This window comes from Actinia tenebrosa, unplaced genomic scaffold (assembly GCF_029948245.1).
Source record: "Actinia tenebrosa isolate PJP-AT-01 unplaced genomic scaffold, QUT_ActTen_1.0 PGA_scaffold9__36_contigs__length_13948895, whole genome shotgun sequence".
Lineage (NCBI taxonomy): Eukaryota > Metazoa > Cnidaria > Anthozoa > Actiniaria > Actiniidae > Actinia > Actinia tenebrosa.
Genome location: NW_028292586.1, coordinates 7,877,272 through 7,896,662, shown reverse-complemented (window position 1 = coordinate 7,896,662; position 19,391 = coordinate 7,877,272). Strand labels below are relative to the sequence as shown.

Here is a 19,391-nt window from a genome sequence, read left to right as displayed (position 1 = left end):
TTTCTCAAAATAATGACTATCTAGGCAAAAAACAGAAGTGGATTCAGTTAATTCAACTATTCACGGACTGTATTATATGGTTTAGATTGAATTCTATTGAAAAAAACCACCGTACTTTTTGAGTTGAATGTACGCTATTGGACGTATTTTACAAGAGAAAATGTATGACATAACCGGGGTCAAGCTTGAAAATCGTCTCTCCTTGAAATAAAACAGAACCTGTCAAAAAAACAGAAGTGGATTTGAAAACCCTGGGCTTTCCTGAACATTTTGGTATATAATTCATAGGAATTTGTTAAAATTTAGAACCGTATTTTTGCCGAGTTTATAAGCTCATACTATCTGTTGGCCTATACATTCGCCTCTTATGGTTTCTTAGGTTTCGCAGCCTCGAAAAAACGCTAACTACTAGTTAGCGAAAGAACAGAAGATCATTTAGAGGGTCGTTTAGGATGTTTTGTCACGCAGTTTACTTGTGCTATATAACTTTACTTTTAAGAACAACCTTTTGCTTTGGAAAAAGAGGATAAAGACCGAAAAGAGCAAATATTCCAAATGTATGGGCAATTTTTTCCAATGCGAAAATACCCAATGTTCACGGCCTCCGTATGAACCCTAAATACAATAACCCAAACTGATTTTTTGATATGTTCTAGAAGAACATCTAAATAGTTCATGACGTGAGTTTCATTGAGAAAAAAAGTGGCGCACTTGATTAATCTTTTTTTGCCGTAGCAAGGGTCAGATCTATTTGTGAATACCACTCAATTCTAAATATCATCTGACCGCTTTCAATAAACAGCTAAAACCGTTATTTTATACCCCAATCAAGTCTCAAACATCTCTTCTATCAATTTATAAACATATAGTTTTCATATCTTTTTCCTATTCTGTATGCGTTAGTTGTTTTTGGACCTGTTTGAATCAACTGAAAATTTGCATACTTTTGAGATCGCCGCTGGGCCAACAGATTTTCTAGGATTTCTCAGATTTTTAGCGGTTTTTTGAAAAACTAACTACACCACGTTTGTTTACTCGATAATACCTTCCAGCAAACCAAAAATGAGCAAAATCGAAATTTTGACCGGCCGACGCTCGATCCGCGATATTAGTGGACCTTCGCTCTTAATGGTTTGAACCCAGGTGTTGAAGTTTGGTGTGAAATGTGGTCGTTCGGGTGAGTTTAGTCTTGAGATAGACTGTTGTTGGTGGTGACTGATGTTTCGACAACCTGAGTGGAAGTCCTCTCGAGAGTCCCGTGAGAAAATGAGAAAATTTGTCGAAACGTCAGTCACCACCAACAACAGTTTTTTCTCAAGACTGCACTCACTCGGACGATCACATTTCACACCAAACAATATTTTTCTTCTTATAATATATAAAAATATTCCGCTTAATTTAGGTCACTAATGGCATTCAATTGACTTATCCCTGTCCAATTGATGCAAAATTTTCAAGAGCAAAAGAATTGGTGCGAAATCTTCCTGAAAAAGGAATGACACAGGTACATTTTAAAAACAAGTTTTTAAAATTCTGTCGATAAAATTCAGTGAAAACCAAATAGACAAAAAAGTTGTAGCAGCAACTCGATTCGGCTATGAATGTCACTGAGAAATGTATATTGTTCCATGCAGCCGGTGACAAGCTATCAAGTTTTCCAAAATGTAAAAGGAAAATAACCACCGTAAGAGGTAAAAAACTTAGGAAGTAAAGGCTGACAATAACGGCGGACATTTTGAGGGCATTCTTGTTTTGACGCTCCCTCACAGAGGAAATGTTCCCTGCAAGTCCTGGTACTGCAGTTCGTCGGAGCTTGAGAACGATGCGTAAGTAGAGGAAAGAGATGATAGGTAATGGGATTCCAACATTTAGCGCAAATATTACAAAATGATAAATCCTCAAGTGTAGGATTGTTGTAACACCAATCCGCGCTAAATGCATGATGCATTTTGTCGAATCTCCTGTCTTCACAAGCGTCACAGTGAAGAAATATGTGGAAAACATGGACAGAGAAAACATCCAGATCCCTACAATGATGTACTTGAGTTTTCTTCTGCTCAAACCTCCTCTGAGTGGATGTACTACAGCGTAGAAGCGATCGAGAGCGATAAACACACAGCTGTAAATCGAAACACCTAAAGAAACGTCTTGCAGGTAAGGTGCGAGCTTACAAAGAGCTAGTCCAAAATTCCCATTAATCAGCCATATTCCTGGATGAAAGATGATATCGGAGATATGTCTTGGCATCGAGAATAATGGAACGAGAAGGTCACTGACCGCCATGTTGGCAATCAGAATATTGGTCGTACTTCTTAGTCGAATGTCTCTGCTTGTTGCCCATACAATAAACAGGTTACCAGCGAATGACACTACAAATAGAATGCAGTACACCATTACCTTAATGATCTTGGTAGGAAGAGTTTCTGGCACGAAATCGGAAAAAGTCGCATTAGCAAGGAGAACCGTTGTATTCAAAGACATGGTGTGGGGAGTTGAGAGATGTCCAGTAACGCTGCTCACAGCTAACGTTTTCTTTCCTTTTCGTGGTAATCTTGGATATTAGTATAAGTTACCGGTGAGAGAGAGTCGATTATGGATCACCTAATTTCTTCTTAACTTTGCCTTCGTACTGATCTAATACTAAGTAAGAAGTCGGCATCCCCAGACTAACAAATGGCAGCAACATTCAGTACACCTGGGTTTTTTTTTTATAAGCATATATATTTAATCCTTAACCATAGACTTTTGATTGAATGAGAAGATTTTCAAGGAGCACGAATCCAAAGAATAATCACTCTCAGAACCATCCAATGAAGAAAGCAATGAATTTGACCCAATGAGGTCCGATACTGATCAAATAACATGCAGCCAACCTAACTTGCAGATGTTTCCATCAAGGCAAGAACGTAAATGTTACTGTAATTTTTGAATATATTTTTTCTACAACAGTTAAACTACAGTTACTCAATATATTTTTGTCGGTTGGAATAAAATACCTTACAAAGAATGAGGTTCAAATTACTTTTATCGTGAATTGAATGTTAACCGTTGTAAACCGTTGCAAAATCAATGCAATTTTGTTGTAAACCATTGTTTCTTAAAGGTTTTAGGTTTTTCTCAAATGTTATACTTACTTTATGTGTTTCTGCTTGAAAACAAGCGAGAAAATGTACTTCTTTGGTCATAAGAGCGACTTAGAGCGAAGTAAAACTGTAATGAAACCGGAAGTATAAGTATGAATGCTAATCTCTGTAAAATGTTTGGAAATGCGTGATATGTACAATTTTCTATTTGTTAATATGTTGGTTTTTTTTATCAGTAATTTTAACGAAAATTCGTATTTCTCTTTTGTATAATGATTTTTAAATCATTATACAAATTAAAAATTTAAAAATTTACATTGAGTTGTCTTTCCATCCGTTGGGTATATTTTCTGGGTCTGACAGGCTCTTTGTTTTTTCTTTACTTTTTTAGAGCCTTTATACTGAAAGTTATTTATCTATATACCGATTCTAGAGAAATATTGACCTCCTTTGCAATATCTATTAATTTGTTGGCTTTTTGTGAAAAAAGTAGATGGCGAACGTTTTCCATCCTAAACTAATAGCTTTGCTAAATGCCATTTTTCTGACTTCTATCGATGTCAAATTCGTGGGGTGTCATATTGTCTTCTGCATTTATGACTTCATTACAATTAAATAATTAAGAAATGACAGTTTCTAGAATTTTTAGTCTATTACTTATACTTGATGCATAAATTCCTTTGAAATTATTTCCCATTTCTGTTAATTACAAAAAACATCTTTCAGACAATCATGGTCAAAAATGCTGAGAAATTTTCAGCTTTAATGATATTTTCATGTAATCCCCCCCTCTCAATGCCTTTATCGCAATCACGAATAGCAGAACAAAGTAAACAAGATTCGCATCCACAACAAGATGAAAAAGGACCGATCCTTATCCTAAGTGATTCCATGCTTAGAGGAGTAAGGCAAGACAGGTTTGCGCCAAATAGATATGTTAATAAGCAGTACATCGCAGGCGGAACAAGAGAGCTTCTGAGACATTTGACCAACATAGAAGATAACACCAACTACGAGTTCATAATCATCCATACAGGAACAAATGACATTGGGAAGCTGTACAATGAAAATGTAATAGAAAATCTAAGTACTGCCATATCACAAGTACAAAGTTTATGGCCTTCAAGTAAAATTGAGCTCTCAAGTATCATATATACCCCATGGCGGATGAACAGAAAAACATTGAGATCTTTAACATAAATACAGAGCTATATAACCGATGCAGCTATTCAGATGATGTGATATATATTGACAACACTAGAGTCGCTTGCAATCGAGACGGGACACTGAATGCAGAAGTCTTCTATGACCATATACTATGGCGCGTTTTCGGGTTCAAAATTAGATATGTGTAGCTTGTGCCAATTACTTTTGAATTCATATCTTTTTACCGCTTATTACTTACAAAAACATGTTTGTTTCACTCAAATTACCTTTGAAAACATGTAACCTAGAAGACAACTGACTTTTGAAACTGTTCTTGTGTAAATTATTTTTGAATTCATATCTTTCACCACCATGTATTACTTGCAGAAACACGGATTACTTTTGAAACACGTCTTTCGGCATCACTACTTTGAAAACACTGCTCTTTGCAGCATTATTTATCAAAGACCTTCCTTTCACTAAATGACTTTAACAAAACGAATCCGGTTTGTGCCCATTTAATACTATCGAAGCTAACACCTCGCTTACGTCTAATACGACGATCCTTTTCAATTAATTCTTCACATTCCAACATAGCGACTTCCGCTTTGGCTTTCATTCATTATTTGCGAACAGTGATCGCATTACTTGCAAACACTAAATTACTTTTGAAACATTTTTGAGCCAGGCGTTCCTGGTCAACTCTGAGCCTGATCATGTGACAAGAAGCTACACATATCTAATTTTGAACCCGAAAACGCGCCATAATATACATCTTAACAACCAGATTGAAGTTAGAAAGCTCGTCAGCAACTTAAAATTTAATTTGGGCCTCAAGAAAAGAAACATTTTATATAGCTGCAGACGCACACAAGAGCAACAAAGCACTAGAGTTCACCTTTAAGATTCACAGCCTTAGGTACCGTCACCATGGGACATCACGAAACCTATAGAGTTAATCCAGAAGCCAACCTCTGAAAAGAATGATGAATTTATAAAGAACTTTCTGCAGGTCATAGCACAGTTGGTGCAGGGTCAGGTTTAGTAATTTATTTACTTATTGATTTAACAAATCGCACATAGATTTCCATTGTCTGTCCTCTTATTGATCATAGATGACGTCTTAAAATGTTCAAAACTAAAGTGGAACCACGAGCGCAGCGATTATGATCAATAAGAGGACAGACAATGGAAATCTATGCGCGATCTGTTTTTTACAACAAACTGCGAAATGTTTACAAAATAAAATAAGCGAAAAGTTTTTCGAAAATTTGTCATTCAAGGAAAGCAAGGCGACAGACCAAACAGCTCCGATTATTGTGAGCTTTTGAATATTTTCGCTAGGATAGTTAGTTTTCATGATCATTAGAGGACCGAGTACAGAAGTAAGACGAAGGTTTTTCGGTTATTTACTTTTGAAAACTTCAAAGGTTATTTTATGACTTACAAAAGTTTTTTTCATAAAACACGTCAACATTTCACAACCAAACTTCCTACGCTGTGATTTGCTAATTTTGACAGTTCTTTGACAGCCACTGTGAAAGAATGCTTGCTATTAGTCAAAACTTTAGACATTTACTTATAAATGGTTATTTCAGCTAAGTCGAAAAGAGTTTGAGTCAGAACTCAAAGGTTCTAAAAAACGAAGCTTACTAATAAGTTCAGCTAAGAAAAGCAATGTCAATTTCGCTTGACAACATAGACATTCACGTTCTGGATGGAGCAGCCATTGAAGATCGACTCTGGAATGGAGTTAATGGCCATCTCAGACTGTACAACCTGTACAGAAGTGGAAGCAGACGAAACAGCCCTGGGATCTCGATCAAGCCTTCTACTCTCGCCCTCTGAATCGGTCAATGCACTGGAAATCACGTCCGAGCAGGTCTTTAGTTGCTGGAGCGATGGTCTTCTGTTATAAGATAGAATACTCTGTTCATTGGTATGTCCAGAGATGCTCATTATGTGACGAGTCGGGATTCCAGCATTTGACCACATGGTGATAGCTGTTGCTCTGACACTGTGGTTCGTGTAGACTTTTGACAAGCCGGCTCCGATAGAAATTGACTTCATCATATCACACAACTTGTTGACACCTAGAGGCTTGTTTTCATACCACACTGGGTCCTCTGGTGTAAAGATTGGCACTGGTCTTTGAAAGAACGCTTGTTGTTTGGGGTTAAGTTTGGAAAGATAGTACTTCAGGCACCACAGCGAATCGCCAGTTTCACCTGTTGAATACAACCGTGTTTCGTTTTCATAACTCTGCTTGTCACAAAAGCCACCCTGATAGTTTTTGGTCTGCTCCTCGTGAGTCATGGTTGCATATTCCTTTCCTTCACCGTCAAGATCAAAAGTAAAGCTTTCTCGGCGGAGCTGTCTTTGGCCCTCACAACCACGGCGGCACCAATACAGGGTCACTATGAACCACACTCGCCGAAGGAGGCCGTAAGGATTCTCGTGGCTCAAAAAAGGACGGATTTTTCTTGACTTTACTCACATCGGCTGACTCAATGACTGGTTTGTGTTTGGTATTTTGTTTCTGTTCTCTTTTGTTGACCTTCAGCTTGCTCTCAAGTATCTTGTTAGAGCTGTAAAATGCTGGGTTGTTAGTGAGCTTCATTGCTTTACCATTGACTGCAAAATGGTGTTCAACAGCATTCCTGAACCCAAGCAGCGAGGAGCGGCTATACTCTTCACCTTTCTGGTTTCTGGCCTCTGCATAAAACCTCCTCAGGATGTCATTTAGCTCGGCCTCTGTTAGATCCAACAAGGGCTTGCAAATTTTTCGCTCATGGCACCATTCTGAAAATTGCATCAACAACTCGTAAGTAAATAAAAGTGAAAGTAAGATTATTTCTGTAGATTTCTTTATCCTTTTCAATATTAGCTAGGTTTTAACGCATATTTTCTTGAAAAAAATGAGCTGACCTACCTTGCAATAGTTTTAATACCCATTTAGTGTTTCTTTTTGTGCCCTTCGCGTTAGCACTTGACACAAGCTCATTCAAGTCTTTTTCTTCGCAAGTTGCAAAGCGAGATGAATTTTACACGTCTTCCTCTATCTTTTCTGCCTCCAGAACTAAATATTTGTCGGCAAGACTATCAGCAAGATTAAATTCAAAGTTTGGTTCCTCTTCTGGTTCCATTGTCGACTTTTATTAGCAAAATAAATTCGCAAAATCACAGTCCTTACGATAAAATCCTACCGGCGAGTCTTGTTTTCAAAAACATTACGTCATCCATGTGTCTGTCCTCTTATTGATCATAGCTCTCAGCCAATCAGAATGTGTTATTTACGTGAGTCGTTGTAACAATATATATATACAGCCATTTGCAAAAATTATGGCCGCTTCCAATGTATGTATACAAGTATATCAAAAGCAGATCAAATGTTATGGGATATCCTCCATTATATTTTTTCGAGTTGTTTATCATTAGGGCTTTCTGAAAAAAATATCAAGAAAGATATCCCGCCCTGTCTGAGATACTTTCGATATACTTGTATCTATATTTTAAACGGCCATAATTTTTGCAAATGGCTGTGTATATATATACACACTCGATTGCAGAAACGTTGTAGTATACATTTATACATTTATACAAATACCTAATGAGATGCATATTGCAATTTTACTTTTTTAACCCTCAAAACCAATTGATTTATAATCTGTAGGATGTAAAACACGAGAATAAAATATTTTGACGTTCATTGAATGAAACGATTAATAGATAAAGCGAGTTTTCTGTTTTGCAAATCATTAAATATACTGAATAAATTAGGTATTTGTATAAATGTATACTACAACCTTCCTGCAATCAAGTATATATATATATATATATATTTTTTTTTTTCCTATAGAATTTAAAGCGTAGAATTTTTGCTTAAATTTGTTTCAAATGCCTCTGGAATTTGCATGGGCATTACAGCAAAAATCTTGGAAAACAAATTGAAGCTAAAAGAAGTTAACAATATAATTAATAGTCATGACATTTTTGGCATTGTAGAAACACACGCCAGCCTTGATTCTGACTTGAAATTAGAAGACTATAGGCCTATTTACACGGCACGATTTGCCGCGCGCGACTTGATGTATACGGCAAAATCAGCTCAAAATCGGGTCGTGTAAATGGTCCTACGACAGACGTACGCGGCCTCAAGACTTGTCGTAGCATTTTAAACTTTGGCTTAAAACCCTACGACATGCCGTAGGAAAATGACGTAAAAATGACGTAAAAATGACGTTTTTGAGCGAGATTGGCTATGGAACTAGTTGATTCCAAAACAAAATGGCGGATTTCCATGAAAACGTCTTTACCGGTAATTAAACACGAAGTGCAAAAATTCTGAATGATCTCATCAAATAACAAGGTAGACATGATTATTTACTGCACTTCTCAACTGTGTATGGTGGGATTTTACAAGAAACATTTGCTTTAATGAGAAATAGTCATGTAATTTGACGAGTAAATTGCTCGCGTTTTTTTCGTGCCGTGTGCGACAAGTTGTGCTCGTGTAAATGGTACCAAAATTTGCCGTATACGTCAAGTCGCGCGCGGCAAATCGTGCCGTGTAAATAGGCCTTATAAATACTATACAAAATATCGTGACAAAACAGGAAACCGCCATGCTGGAGGAATAGCACTATATATAAACAATAGAATCAGCAAGGGCGTTTCCTATATACCGACGTCTAATCAAAATGTTATTTGATGTAGAATAAGTAAAGACTTTTTCCATCTAACAAATGACATATACGTAGGCACAATTTACCTAAGCCCAAATAATTATGTTAAAGAGAATAATGAAGATATATTGCAGGATATAGAACCAGATATAATCAATTTTTCAACGAAAGGTGAAGTCATTCTACAAGGCGACTTTAATGCACGAACTGGGGAAATCCAGGAATACATAAATGATGATGACAGTAAGTAACTTAATTTACCTGATGATTATCTCATCGAGAAGCAAATGAAAAGGTGCTCTAAAGACAAAGAAAACGTCGATAAAGGGCCGGGTAAATGCCTAATAGATATTTGCACGGCTTGCAATTTGCGAATCTTTAACGGTAGGCTTGTTGGTGACTTGACGGGCAAAAAGACTTGTTTTCGATACGACGGAAATAGTCTAGTCGACTATGTAATCGGGAGTACAAATCTACTTGAAAAAGCTCGATTTTTGAAGGTTAATCCACTAATGCCAGATCTATCCGATCATTGTCATATTTCTTATGGAATAGAAATCCAACTTTCCCCCAAAAACAGTGGAAACAAAGAAAGAGAAGAAAATAGGGAATTTTCGACAATTTCTAGCTTAAAGTGGCATACTGGAAATATCGATAAATTACAAAACATTCTAAGTACTACAGAAACACAAGCAACGCTACGCGAATCAATAGAAAACGCAGATAATGTAGACTCAATGGTTAAGGCATTCACTGAAACCCTAACAAGCATAGGAACAGAAGGAGGTCTTTGTTCCCTAACTAAACAAACTAAAGCATTTAAAGAAGATACAGATACACAAAAGTGGTTTGATTCAGAATGTGAAAACGAAAAGAAAAATCTTCGATCTCTTGGAAAACAAATTTGTAGGAATCCAAATAATGAACAACTTCGTAGGAGTCTACATACCCATAAAAGGTCCTTTTGAAGCATGTGTAGACGTAAGAAAAACAAATATTTCAATTCAAAATTAATGAACCTTGACCTCAAAGATTCGAAATCCACCTGGAAGTCTTTGAAACAACTTTTTAATGTAGGCAAAGCAAAAAATGCAAACTCCTGTCGAGCAAACGAAAAGGACTTATTCAATCACTTCAAGACGCTTAATAGTTCTCAGACATCTGCAGTAAATACTACGGAGACCTTAGGACAGTCGCAAAGTCAAGGGGAATTAGATTTTTCCATTACAGACCAAGAAGTATGTGAAGTTCTAAGTAACCTAAAGAAACATAAAGCTCCCGGCCCTGATAATATTCCAAATGAGCTATTGATAACGGGAAAGGAAGCACTAAAAGGACATCTAACAGTAATTTTTAATAAAATCCTAGACAACGGAAAGTTTCCCTCTTCATGGAATCTATGATATATTGTTCCATTGCATAAAAAGGACGATCCAACGAAAGCTGAAAATTACCGTGGAATAACACTCCTTTCTGAAATAGGCAAAGTTTTTACGGCAATGCTTAACAAACGGCTTTATGAATACCTAACTACGAATAATATAATTAAACAGGAACAGGGTGGGTTTAGAAAAACAGATAGTATTTTTATTCTGAAACCTGTGATCGATAAATATTTTAAACGTAAGTCACTGAAGAAAAATAATTTCCTTTTTTCCTGCTTTGTAGATTTTCAAAAAGCGTTAGACTGCATCCCAAGGAAAAAATTAATGGCAAAACTTGAAAATGTTGGTATAAATGGAAATTTTCTAAGAGTTATACAATCGATGTATTCCACTGATCAATCAGCAATCAAAGTAAATGGACACATTTCTCCGACATTTTCCTGTTATATTGGTGTTAAACAAGGCTGTATGCTGAGCCCTACATTATTTAATTTATATCTTCACGATCTGCCTGCCTCATTAAATTCGTGTAACAACAATGATGTAATGAATGTGTTGAATGGCAAACCGATTAGTACTCTTTTATATGCACATGAACTGGGCCGGGTTGTTCAAAGCTGGATTAGCGCTAATCCAGGATTAACTCTATAGGTCTTATTCAGGTCTTATTAACTCTGGGTCTTATTAGAGTTAGCCCAGGATTAGCACTAATCGGGCTTTGAACAACTGGGCCAAGGTTCTGTTCTCTAAATCTGCTAAAGAGCTTCAGAAATATCTCGACAAGCTAGAGACATTTTGTGAACAATCAAGCTTAACAGTTAATATAACAAAGACAAAAGTGATGGTTTTCAATAATACAGGGAAGACAATGAATAACTTCCAATTCTATTTGAACAAATTTAAACTAAATAACGTTAAATCATATAAATATTTAGGATTAAATTTTACAACCTTTCGAAACTTTACGTTTGCAAAACGAGAATTTAAAAAAGCTGCATTAAAGGCACTATTTCGGATGAAAAAACAAATGGGTGAGTTTTTCACATCCAATATCAAATTAACTATAAAACTGTTTGACTCGCTTGTTACACCAATACTTCTATACGCAAGTGAGATATGGGGTATCGAAATATGAAGCACCAAAGACCAAGAGCCCATGGAACTTGTTCATTTAAAATTTTGCAAAATGCTCCTCAAGGTGACAAAGAATGCTAGTAACCTTGCATGCAGAGCTGAGTTAGGAAGGTTTCCGCTAAAATGCAAAGCATGCAGTAGAAGCTTTAAATTCTGGCATAAAATTATAAAGTCGGAACTACACCCAAAAAAACTTTCAGCCGAAGTCTACCAAGATATTAAAAATGAAACTAAAAAAGCCTTTTGGATCATAAGCATTAAAACTACTTTAGAACAACTCGGATTGGGGATAATTTGGATGAAACAAAATGAACTTTCTCCAAGATGGTATGGATATGGAAAAATAATAACCCAAAGAATATATGACATTGAGGGCAAATTTTATGGAGTAACCTCCATAATTATGAAAGGAAAGACGACAGACATAAAAATAAACTCAGAGTCTTTCGTCAGTTCAAAACGGATTATAACTTTGAAGAATATTTAAGTCAAGTCACCAATATTAAGCACAGAGTGGCGCTTACAAAATTAAGAACTAGCAACCATAAGCTTGAATTAGAAACGGGAAGGTATAAAAGGCCTTATCTCATTTACGATGAAAGGATTTGCAAGGGCGGATCCAGCCAAATTTTAAGGGGGGGGGCTAATTGAGTTTAGGGGGGGCTAATTGGGTTTCTTCCGTCAACTCAACGGAAAACAATATAAAAAAAGCATCGTTTTTTTCTGCTAAAGGGGGGCTTCAGACCCCCTTTGCCCCCCCTGGATCCGCCCTTGATTTGTCCAGTGTGTAAGTCGGGAGTAGAAAGCGAAAAACACTTTCTAGAGTTGGTGTCCACTATACGACTCTCATAGAAACGATTTAAGAGAGTTCATAGAAAAAAACACCAGCATTAATTTCAACAATATGAGCGTGGACAGTCGTTTTATGTTCTTAACAAGACCCTGGGTTCAGGGTGCGCTAGGATACCTGGTAAAGATGGGCCTGGTTATGAAATATAGGCATGACATCGAAATGTGTGATGTGATTGCTGGAAAGGTTGTGCGCATCTAGAGAAGTAATGTTAGACATTTACACTTTTGGGGTCTCTGTGTTGTGATTTAATTCATTGATGTTTTTGATGAAATAAAGTGGGCGTTTTGAATTGAGTCGATCAGCAATGCACAGTAAAACTATACAGAATTTATTTGTGAACACTTTCTCAGAAAGAAAAATCAAAACAAACCTTACTCATCAAAGTCATCGAACAACTAAATCTGGAACTCCAATTCCAGTTCCGGTCCGGATAATTGGTTTCATGAACGTGCACATTCGCACGAAAATTGTATAGCTCGCTTTAAAATCAAAATGCTTCATTTAAAACGTAATAACACGCTAATATTTGCTCAAGACCTCTCTCATAATTGATTTACATTTTATAATTTTATAACTTATCGATGTTTTTCATGAATCGCCATCTTTTTGAAGAAAAAATAAAGGAGATCATAACGCTTCAAACTGCAAAGGTCAAATATCAAGTTATTTATTTATTTATTTTGCTTAAAATAAATATTGCTATGTACCTCATGTTCCATTGTGAGTAGACTTTGAAGCCAAAACAGGTAATATAATACAAATATAGCCTATAAGAATATCTATATTGTTCAAGAGGATAACGAGTCATTCTGAATGAATTTGTTTAATCCTATCGCTTATCTTGAAACCCTGTTCTCCTTATCGATCTTCGCTTGTTCGTGCAGAAAATACTGCTCGAGTAGATGATTCATGAAGAGTTAAACAAGATAAGCTATTGCTCATGAAGTTCATTGAAAATCCTTAGAAATAATCGCTTCGAAATCATCTTTATCTTCTCGGCTTGAAATCCTTGATTATGAAATTGATAAATTAATATTTCTAGTTCGGCTGTCTTGAATTACGGCGGTCAACGAAATAGAGCATGCGTAGACATAATTGAAGAGTTTTAGTGAAAACAAAAATATTAGTTTTCTCCGAGTATACAAAAATTGTGAGTATAGTTTTGTAACACCAAGATAATTGCTGGGATACCTGTGATATACCAGCTATAAAATGCCTTTGTTTTTTACTGGGATACCTGTGATATCACAGTCATAAAATGTCTTTGTTTTTCCTGTCTTCTCCACGACAAAATGGGAGAGTTGCGCAATAGTAACCAGGGGTCTTCAAGAACTTACCCAAGAGACCTTTGCGGGTATCTACTATAGGTTTCCCATCTATACTCCAATCAATTATCATGAACCAGATGTCAATCAAGATCACTATGTTGTCTATATAGCTATAACATGTAGCTATACAATGCCCGTCCAAATGTGCACGTTTATGCTCGAACAACAATCTAATTACGTACGCCAAAATCCGGACCGGAACTGAATTGCAGTTCCAAATTGAGTTATCTATCAGGGGCCGGTTCCTAGAAATCCGGATTACTTTATCCTAGGATAAGTGCTATCCTAGGGATAAATTCCCTATCCGAGGGATAAGTATCCAAGGGATAAAATTCGGTTCTTGAAAGCAGTATTTATCCCAGGGATAGTTATCCTACGGATAACTTTGCTATTCCTTGGATTAACCGGGGGAAAACCAGTTTTTGATTTCGGGAAAATTAAACGCGGCCGCGCTTTGTTTACATTATTGTTTACAATTGATGGCTACCTGTGGCTGATATATATGAAAATGAAAGGAATATAAAAATAAAAGAAAAGCCATTTTTGTGTCATTGTTTGATATAGTAACTCAAGTTAGACCGAAAGACCGAAAAAACACGATAGTATATTTAACGTGCAAAATCAATCTGTCCCCGTTAAAAGAAAACGAAAGCCAAACTTCACTACGGCCGAATTAAATTTATGAGTGGAAAACGTTGAAAACAACAAAGAAATATTGCAAAGTAAACTTACAAATGTAATCACCAACAAAAAGAAATCGGAGACATGGGAGTTGATTGTAAGCAAGGTAAGTTCAGTTGGGGTAGCGGAGCGGACAGTGACCGACATCAGATAAATGAAAGTCAATATTTAGCGGTGCAAAGAAGCAAACAGCGAGAGCAAAAAAGCAAGACGAGCGACCGGTGGTGGTCCACCAACTGCGGACCCATCTCCACTGAATGCCAAAATTATGGAAGTGTACCATGACACACCAGGGTTTTCTGGTCTTGCAGAAAGTTTCGAGTCAGGTAATTATAATTATAAATTCTCCATAATTATGTGATGCGATACAAGTGACGTTGCAGTGAATGCAGCGCCTGGCGAAATTAGGTAGCGGCCATTGCAAAGTACGATTTTTTCAAAATCACCCTATCCCCTATATGTACACACGGAGCGAATTTTCAAGAGTAAAGATAAGTATTCAAACCATTCCTCTGTATTAAAGAAGATTTTATTAAATGTGACCCGATAATGTCTGTTTGAGAGACGACCGTGTGCTATTGGTGAAGGTTTCTATATGCATGTTGATATAAACCAATGAATTACTTATACTGAATTTGAATTTATACTTGAAACTATTTAAAACTGAAACTTATAAACACTTTATAAACAAATTGCGAACAATATGATATATATTAATAATTACAAATAATTATTATTTAATATGGAAGATGGAAGATTGGACCATTCTAAATAGACCCGTTTCGAATTCCAAATTACCGCTGTGTTAGCCTCGAGTTTATGCAGAATATTCACGTGTTCCAGTCAAGGTCCGTCGAGTTTCAAAGTGTTTGTATTGTTGAAGTTGTGCATTCTTTACTTTACTGTTGGTATTGTGAATATTTAAACACTGATACGAGGCTAACCCTGTGCAAATGAGTCTGTAATCAAGGAACACAGCGGTAATTTGGAATTCGGAACTAGACTATTTGCTCTATCCTTGAACGAAGTTATTTTAACAAAATCTTTTTGCAGAAAAAAAACTTGAATAGTTTATCTCCCTCTAATTTGCATTCATGTTAATCTTTCGCCTAGGGCTACCATCAGATGCCACAGTACTTCCATCTATTGAAATTGCTAATATCCCATCAGAGGAAGAATGTTCTGGTGTGGAATCGGTGAGTCCTGAAATATTCGTTCACAAGAAACTGCAAGCAAAGAAGGAAAAAAAAAAAAAAAAAAAGAAGATAACCCAGGATGACGTACTTCCAGCCCAATATGAAAACCTATTAATTCAAAAAGAGATCTTTATCCTAAAGAAAATAAATTTAGAATTGGAGCTTCAACACTTAGGATATGACAACCAGGAAGTCACTTTAGATTGAGACACATACGTTATTTATGACAGAGTTGTAAATTATAATCATTGTGTATAACATACAAATGTCATCTCAAGCCTGCATGTAGATACAACTTTTATCTTCAAATGTTGAAATATGTAGTTCCAGAAATTATCCATACCCACCCCAAACAGAAATTTGGAATTTCCGAAGAGTGGGGGAGGTCAAAGAAAACACAAAAATTACAGAGTTTGTATTGAAGAAAATTGGAATTTCTGGGGGTAGGGGGGTGTCTTAAAAAAATTCCTTCGTGAGGGGGGGTATGGATAATTTTTGGAACTTCACATCAGTATTTCACAATAGTTTTTATATTGAGCACAGTGAAATCTAAAGTGACTTGCTAATGGTTATATCTCCAGGGCTCGAAATGGGATAACATTTTTGCCTGCCACAGTTTTTTGTTTTTGATGTGTGGAAAAAATTTTTACCTTCCATTCTATTTATTTCTTGGCTTTTCATGATCATTTAGGACTTCCAAATATTCAATGACCTGTTATTTGGCCATTGGCAGGCAGCTAATTCGAGCCCTGTATATAAGAACCTCTTTTTGAAAGATTAGTTTTTCCCTCAATTTTATTTATTTACTTTGAATTTTTTTCTAACCTTAAATTATATTATACTTATATTCTTATAATTATTCAATTTTTCAAGTATTGATTTGGAAATTCAAGTCTTGATTGGATTAATGAAACATTGTATTGTATTTTTTTTAAAAGTTTGATAACAGTGCTTAAAAATATTGTTGTTGCCGTCGTTTTGGTAAAGTCTTATAATTCATGGTGAGTTCTGTCAGAGTTCTTACCCACGCAAAGATTGGCTGTCGTCATTTTTTCAAATAAAGACATTCAATTGTCGTGTTATGGATGTACGCAAATGGTTGCTTTTAGCACTCCAAAAAGCTACTTATCCATTCCTTAAATAAATTGTATCAAGTATTTCCAAGAGTGTAGGTTGCATAAATAATATTTCTCAAATCACAAATTAAAGAATGTACTATCATAAATTTCTATTTAAGCATGTCATTTTGTGTAATTAATTTGTTTCATTTACAATGCAAGTTTTATTCAAGCAATGCACAGAATTGAATCATCTTTATTTTAAAGTTGTTGCACTTTTATAATGAAAAGGTGCTTTATAAGTAATATACTAAAGTGCAATTTCATTCAAATTCTATTGTTTTCTATTGTTTAATTAGCAATATTTACTACTAAATAGTGCAAAGTGTTGCACACTTTTAGTGTTTGTACTCTAACACTATTTCATACTATTTAGTAGTTAATGTTTCACGGATTAATCGTTTCCACTCTATATAGAAAGACGACTATTGGTAGCAAATGATATGACATATTTGACATATGATATTTACATGTCTGTAAATATTGAAGTTCATTATCTCAATTCCAAGCGGGATGAGGGGGGGGGGGGGGGGGGGGTAAATAATTGTAGTAGTATAGGAAATCGCACGATCCCGAGTACAATTTGGGAATTAATAGACACGAGTAATGTTTTGAAAGTTCTTGTAATTCAAGAACTGTCAAAACATTACGAGTGTCTATTAATTCCAAATTGTACGAGAAGATCGTGCGATTTTTTGTTTATAGTTCACTCAACAAAATTTCAGTAAAAAATGCGAAGCGACGCCGTTTCCAGCTATACCAAACATTCAACCAGGTTTGTGTACTTTTTCGTATGTTTATGTTTATCGCTTTTTCTCTTAACGTTTCTATAGCATTTTCATCAAGAACTGCGAAACGACTGTCGGCCATTTTTACGCTCATACTTGCCGCTGTTGACATTGTTTTGACCGTGTTTCCATAGCGACTTAATTCGGTACTCCTACGGAGTGCAATTAACGCTATAATTGTACTCCTCTCGACCAATCAGAGTCGAGTAATTTTGTTGAGTGTACTATAAATCAAAAAATACCGATAAATTATAAAACGTAAAGCAATTATAAGAGAGGTTTTGAGCAAATATTATCCTGTATTTACGTTTTGAATGAAGCATTTTGATTTTAAAGCGAGCCGTGCCAATGTGCATGCTTTTAATTTAACACTGTCGTTCGAAATTTTGCAACTTTTTTTTACTTCTCCTTTGGCCCAGGGGGGGGGGGGGGTACTACCACCCCAACTTGGGTAGGGGTGTGCCGCCAGGACCTCAAAACCCTGACCCTATCCCAGACCTAAAATTTTGATTTTACATACCCTACCCCAGACTAAAACTAAGAATTGTATACCCTATCCCAGACTAAAAGACGGAAAATACGGTTTTACAATCGATTGCAATCAATATTTACTAACGCTTTTATTGTTTTTGGTCGGCAGAAAGCGTAGCCTATTCGCCAGACAAAAACGACCAAATCGTTAACCCTATCCCAGACTGAAATGATACCCTATCCCAAACAAAATGTCAAAAAATGATACCCTACCCCAGACCCAAAAGCCGAAAAACCATACCCTATAGGGCGGCACATACCCGTATAGCAAATATAGGGGAGTACCCCCCCCCCCCCCCCCCGGGTCCTTTGGATTCTTAGAGACTCTGATACTAGTAAACCGTCCAAACCAGGGTCTAGTTTATCATTACTTTGAGACGTCGAAATACTTTATCAGTATATTTGGAAGCTGAAACAACTAAATCCTCCATGCATGTTGAAACCAGGTCCTCCAGGTCCTCCAGGTCCTCCAGGTCCTCCAGGTCCTCCAGGTCCTCCAGGTATCCCAGCTTACCACCCCGGAACCAGGGTCTAGTTTATTAATAAAGACAATATGAGAAATACCCTTAAATTTCAAGAACTGACTTTAAGTTTTGCTATTTTGTGAAGTGCATTTGTCAAGCCAGTTTGAAAGTCAAATTTGCATATTTTTCAGCATGAAGACGTTTCGACTTACAGCCAATTCAAAAAATGTTGGCGTCAACCAACTCAAGCCTACGCGACTGGACCGAAAGGAACTCTGGGTAGCAATCATTGAAGCCGAGTTGACTCCATAATTTTATTTGACTAGTTATGCCTGGTTTACAGCACGAACCTTCGTAGGCGAGCGGGAAGTGTTAAAAGAGACGTTTTTTTAATGCCATCATATTTTGGAAATTGTGAACTGAATCATAACTACTTTGTTTTTTCCCTAGTACAACCAAAGACATGCATTTGATGGATTGTTTCTCGCCATCATTATCTTATTACTAGCGGGAACAATTAATTCAGAACGAATATTTAACCGCTTCAGTGATGACACAAGCAATCTTAAATTTATCAGGCACTACTCCAGAAATGAGCAATCTTAAATTTATCAGACACTACTTCTGAAAGGAGCAGATGAATATTGCTTCTAGTGGTTTAGATATCTAAGTGGCTCAATAATTTTAAGAAGCCCAATTGGAATAGAGGATAGGCGCAGGCCTTAGAAGAATTAAGGTCATATACCTGTTGTTCAATCTCTGAAAGAGTCACATGTGTAAAAAACAAGGCTACGAGATATAGGAAACTTCAAGTACTCCAATGGTATGGCATACCAATCAGGATGCTTTGCGGCCAACCCGATTATTGGAATCAGAAATCAGGAATTGTACAAAAGTTATTTGAGATTCCTGTTTCAGAAATCAGAAAACTTACTTTTCGGCACTGCCTAGGTGTATTGCATGGGCGAAAATACAAGTTTGAAGGAGAGAATGCAGGAT

The 19,391-nt window shown here is 36.3% G+C and overlaps 1 protein-coding gene and 1 pseudogene across 1 annotated transcript; both read right to left on the bottom strand.

The window, feature by feature from the left end:
- Positions 1-1,406: 1,406 nt before the first annotated feature.
- LOC148904684 (substance-K receptor-like) lies at positions 1,407-2,481 on the bottom strand. Its single transcript, XM_089024468.1, has 2 exons — positions 1,768-2,481; positions 1,407-1,484 (listed from the first exon to the last, which is right to left on the bottom strand). Exons 1-2 carry the CDS (start codon positions 2,479-2,481, stop codon positions 1,407-1,409), a joined length of 792 nt encoding a protein of 263 aa, XP_088880594.1.
- Positions 2,482-5,832: 3,351 nt separating this feature from the next.
- On the bottom strand, positions 5,833-7,044 carry LOC148904683 (uncharacterized; annotated as a pseudogene).
- Positions 7,045-19,391: the final 12,347 nt, after the last annotated feature.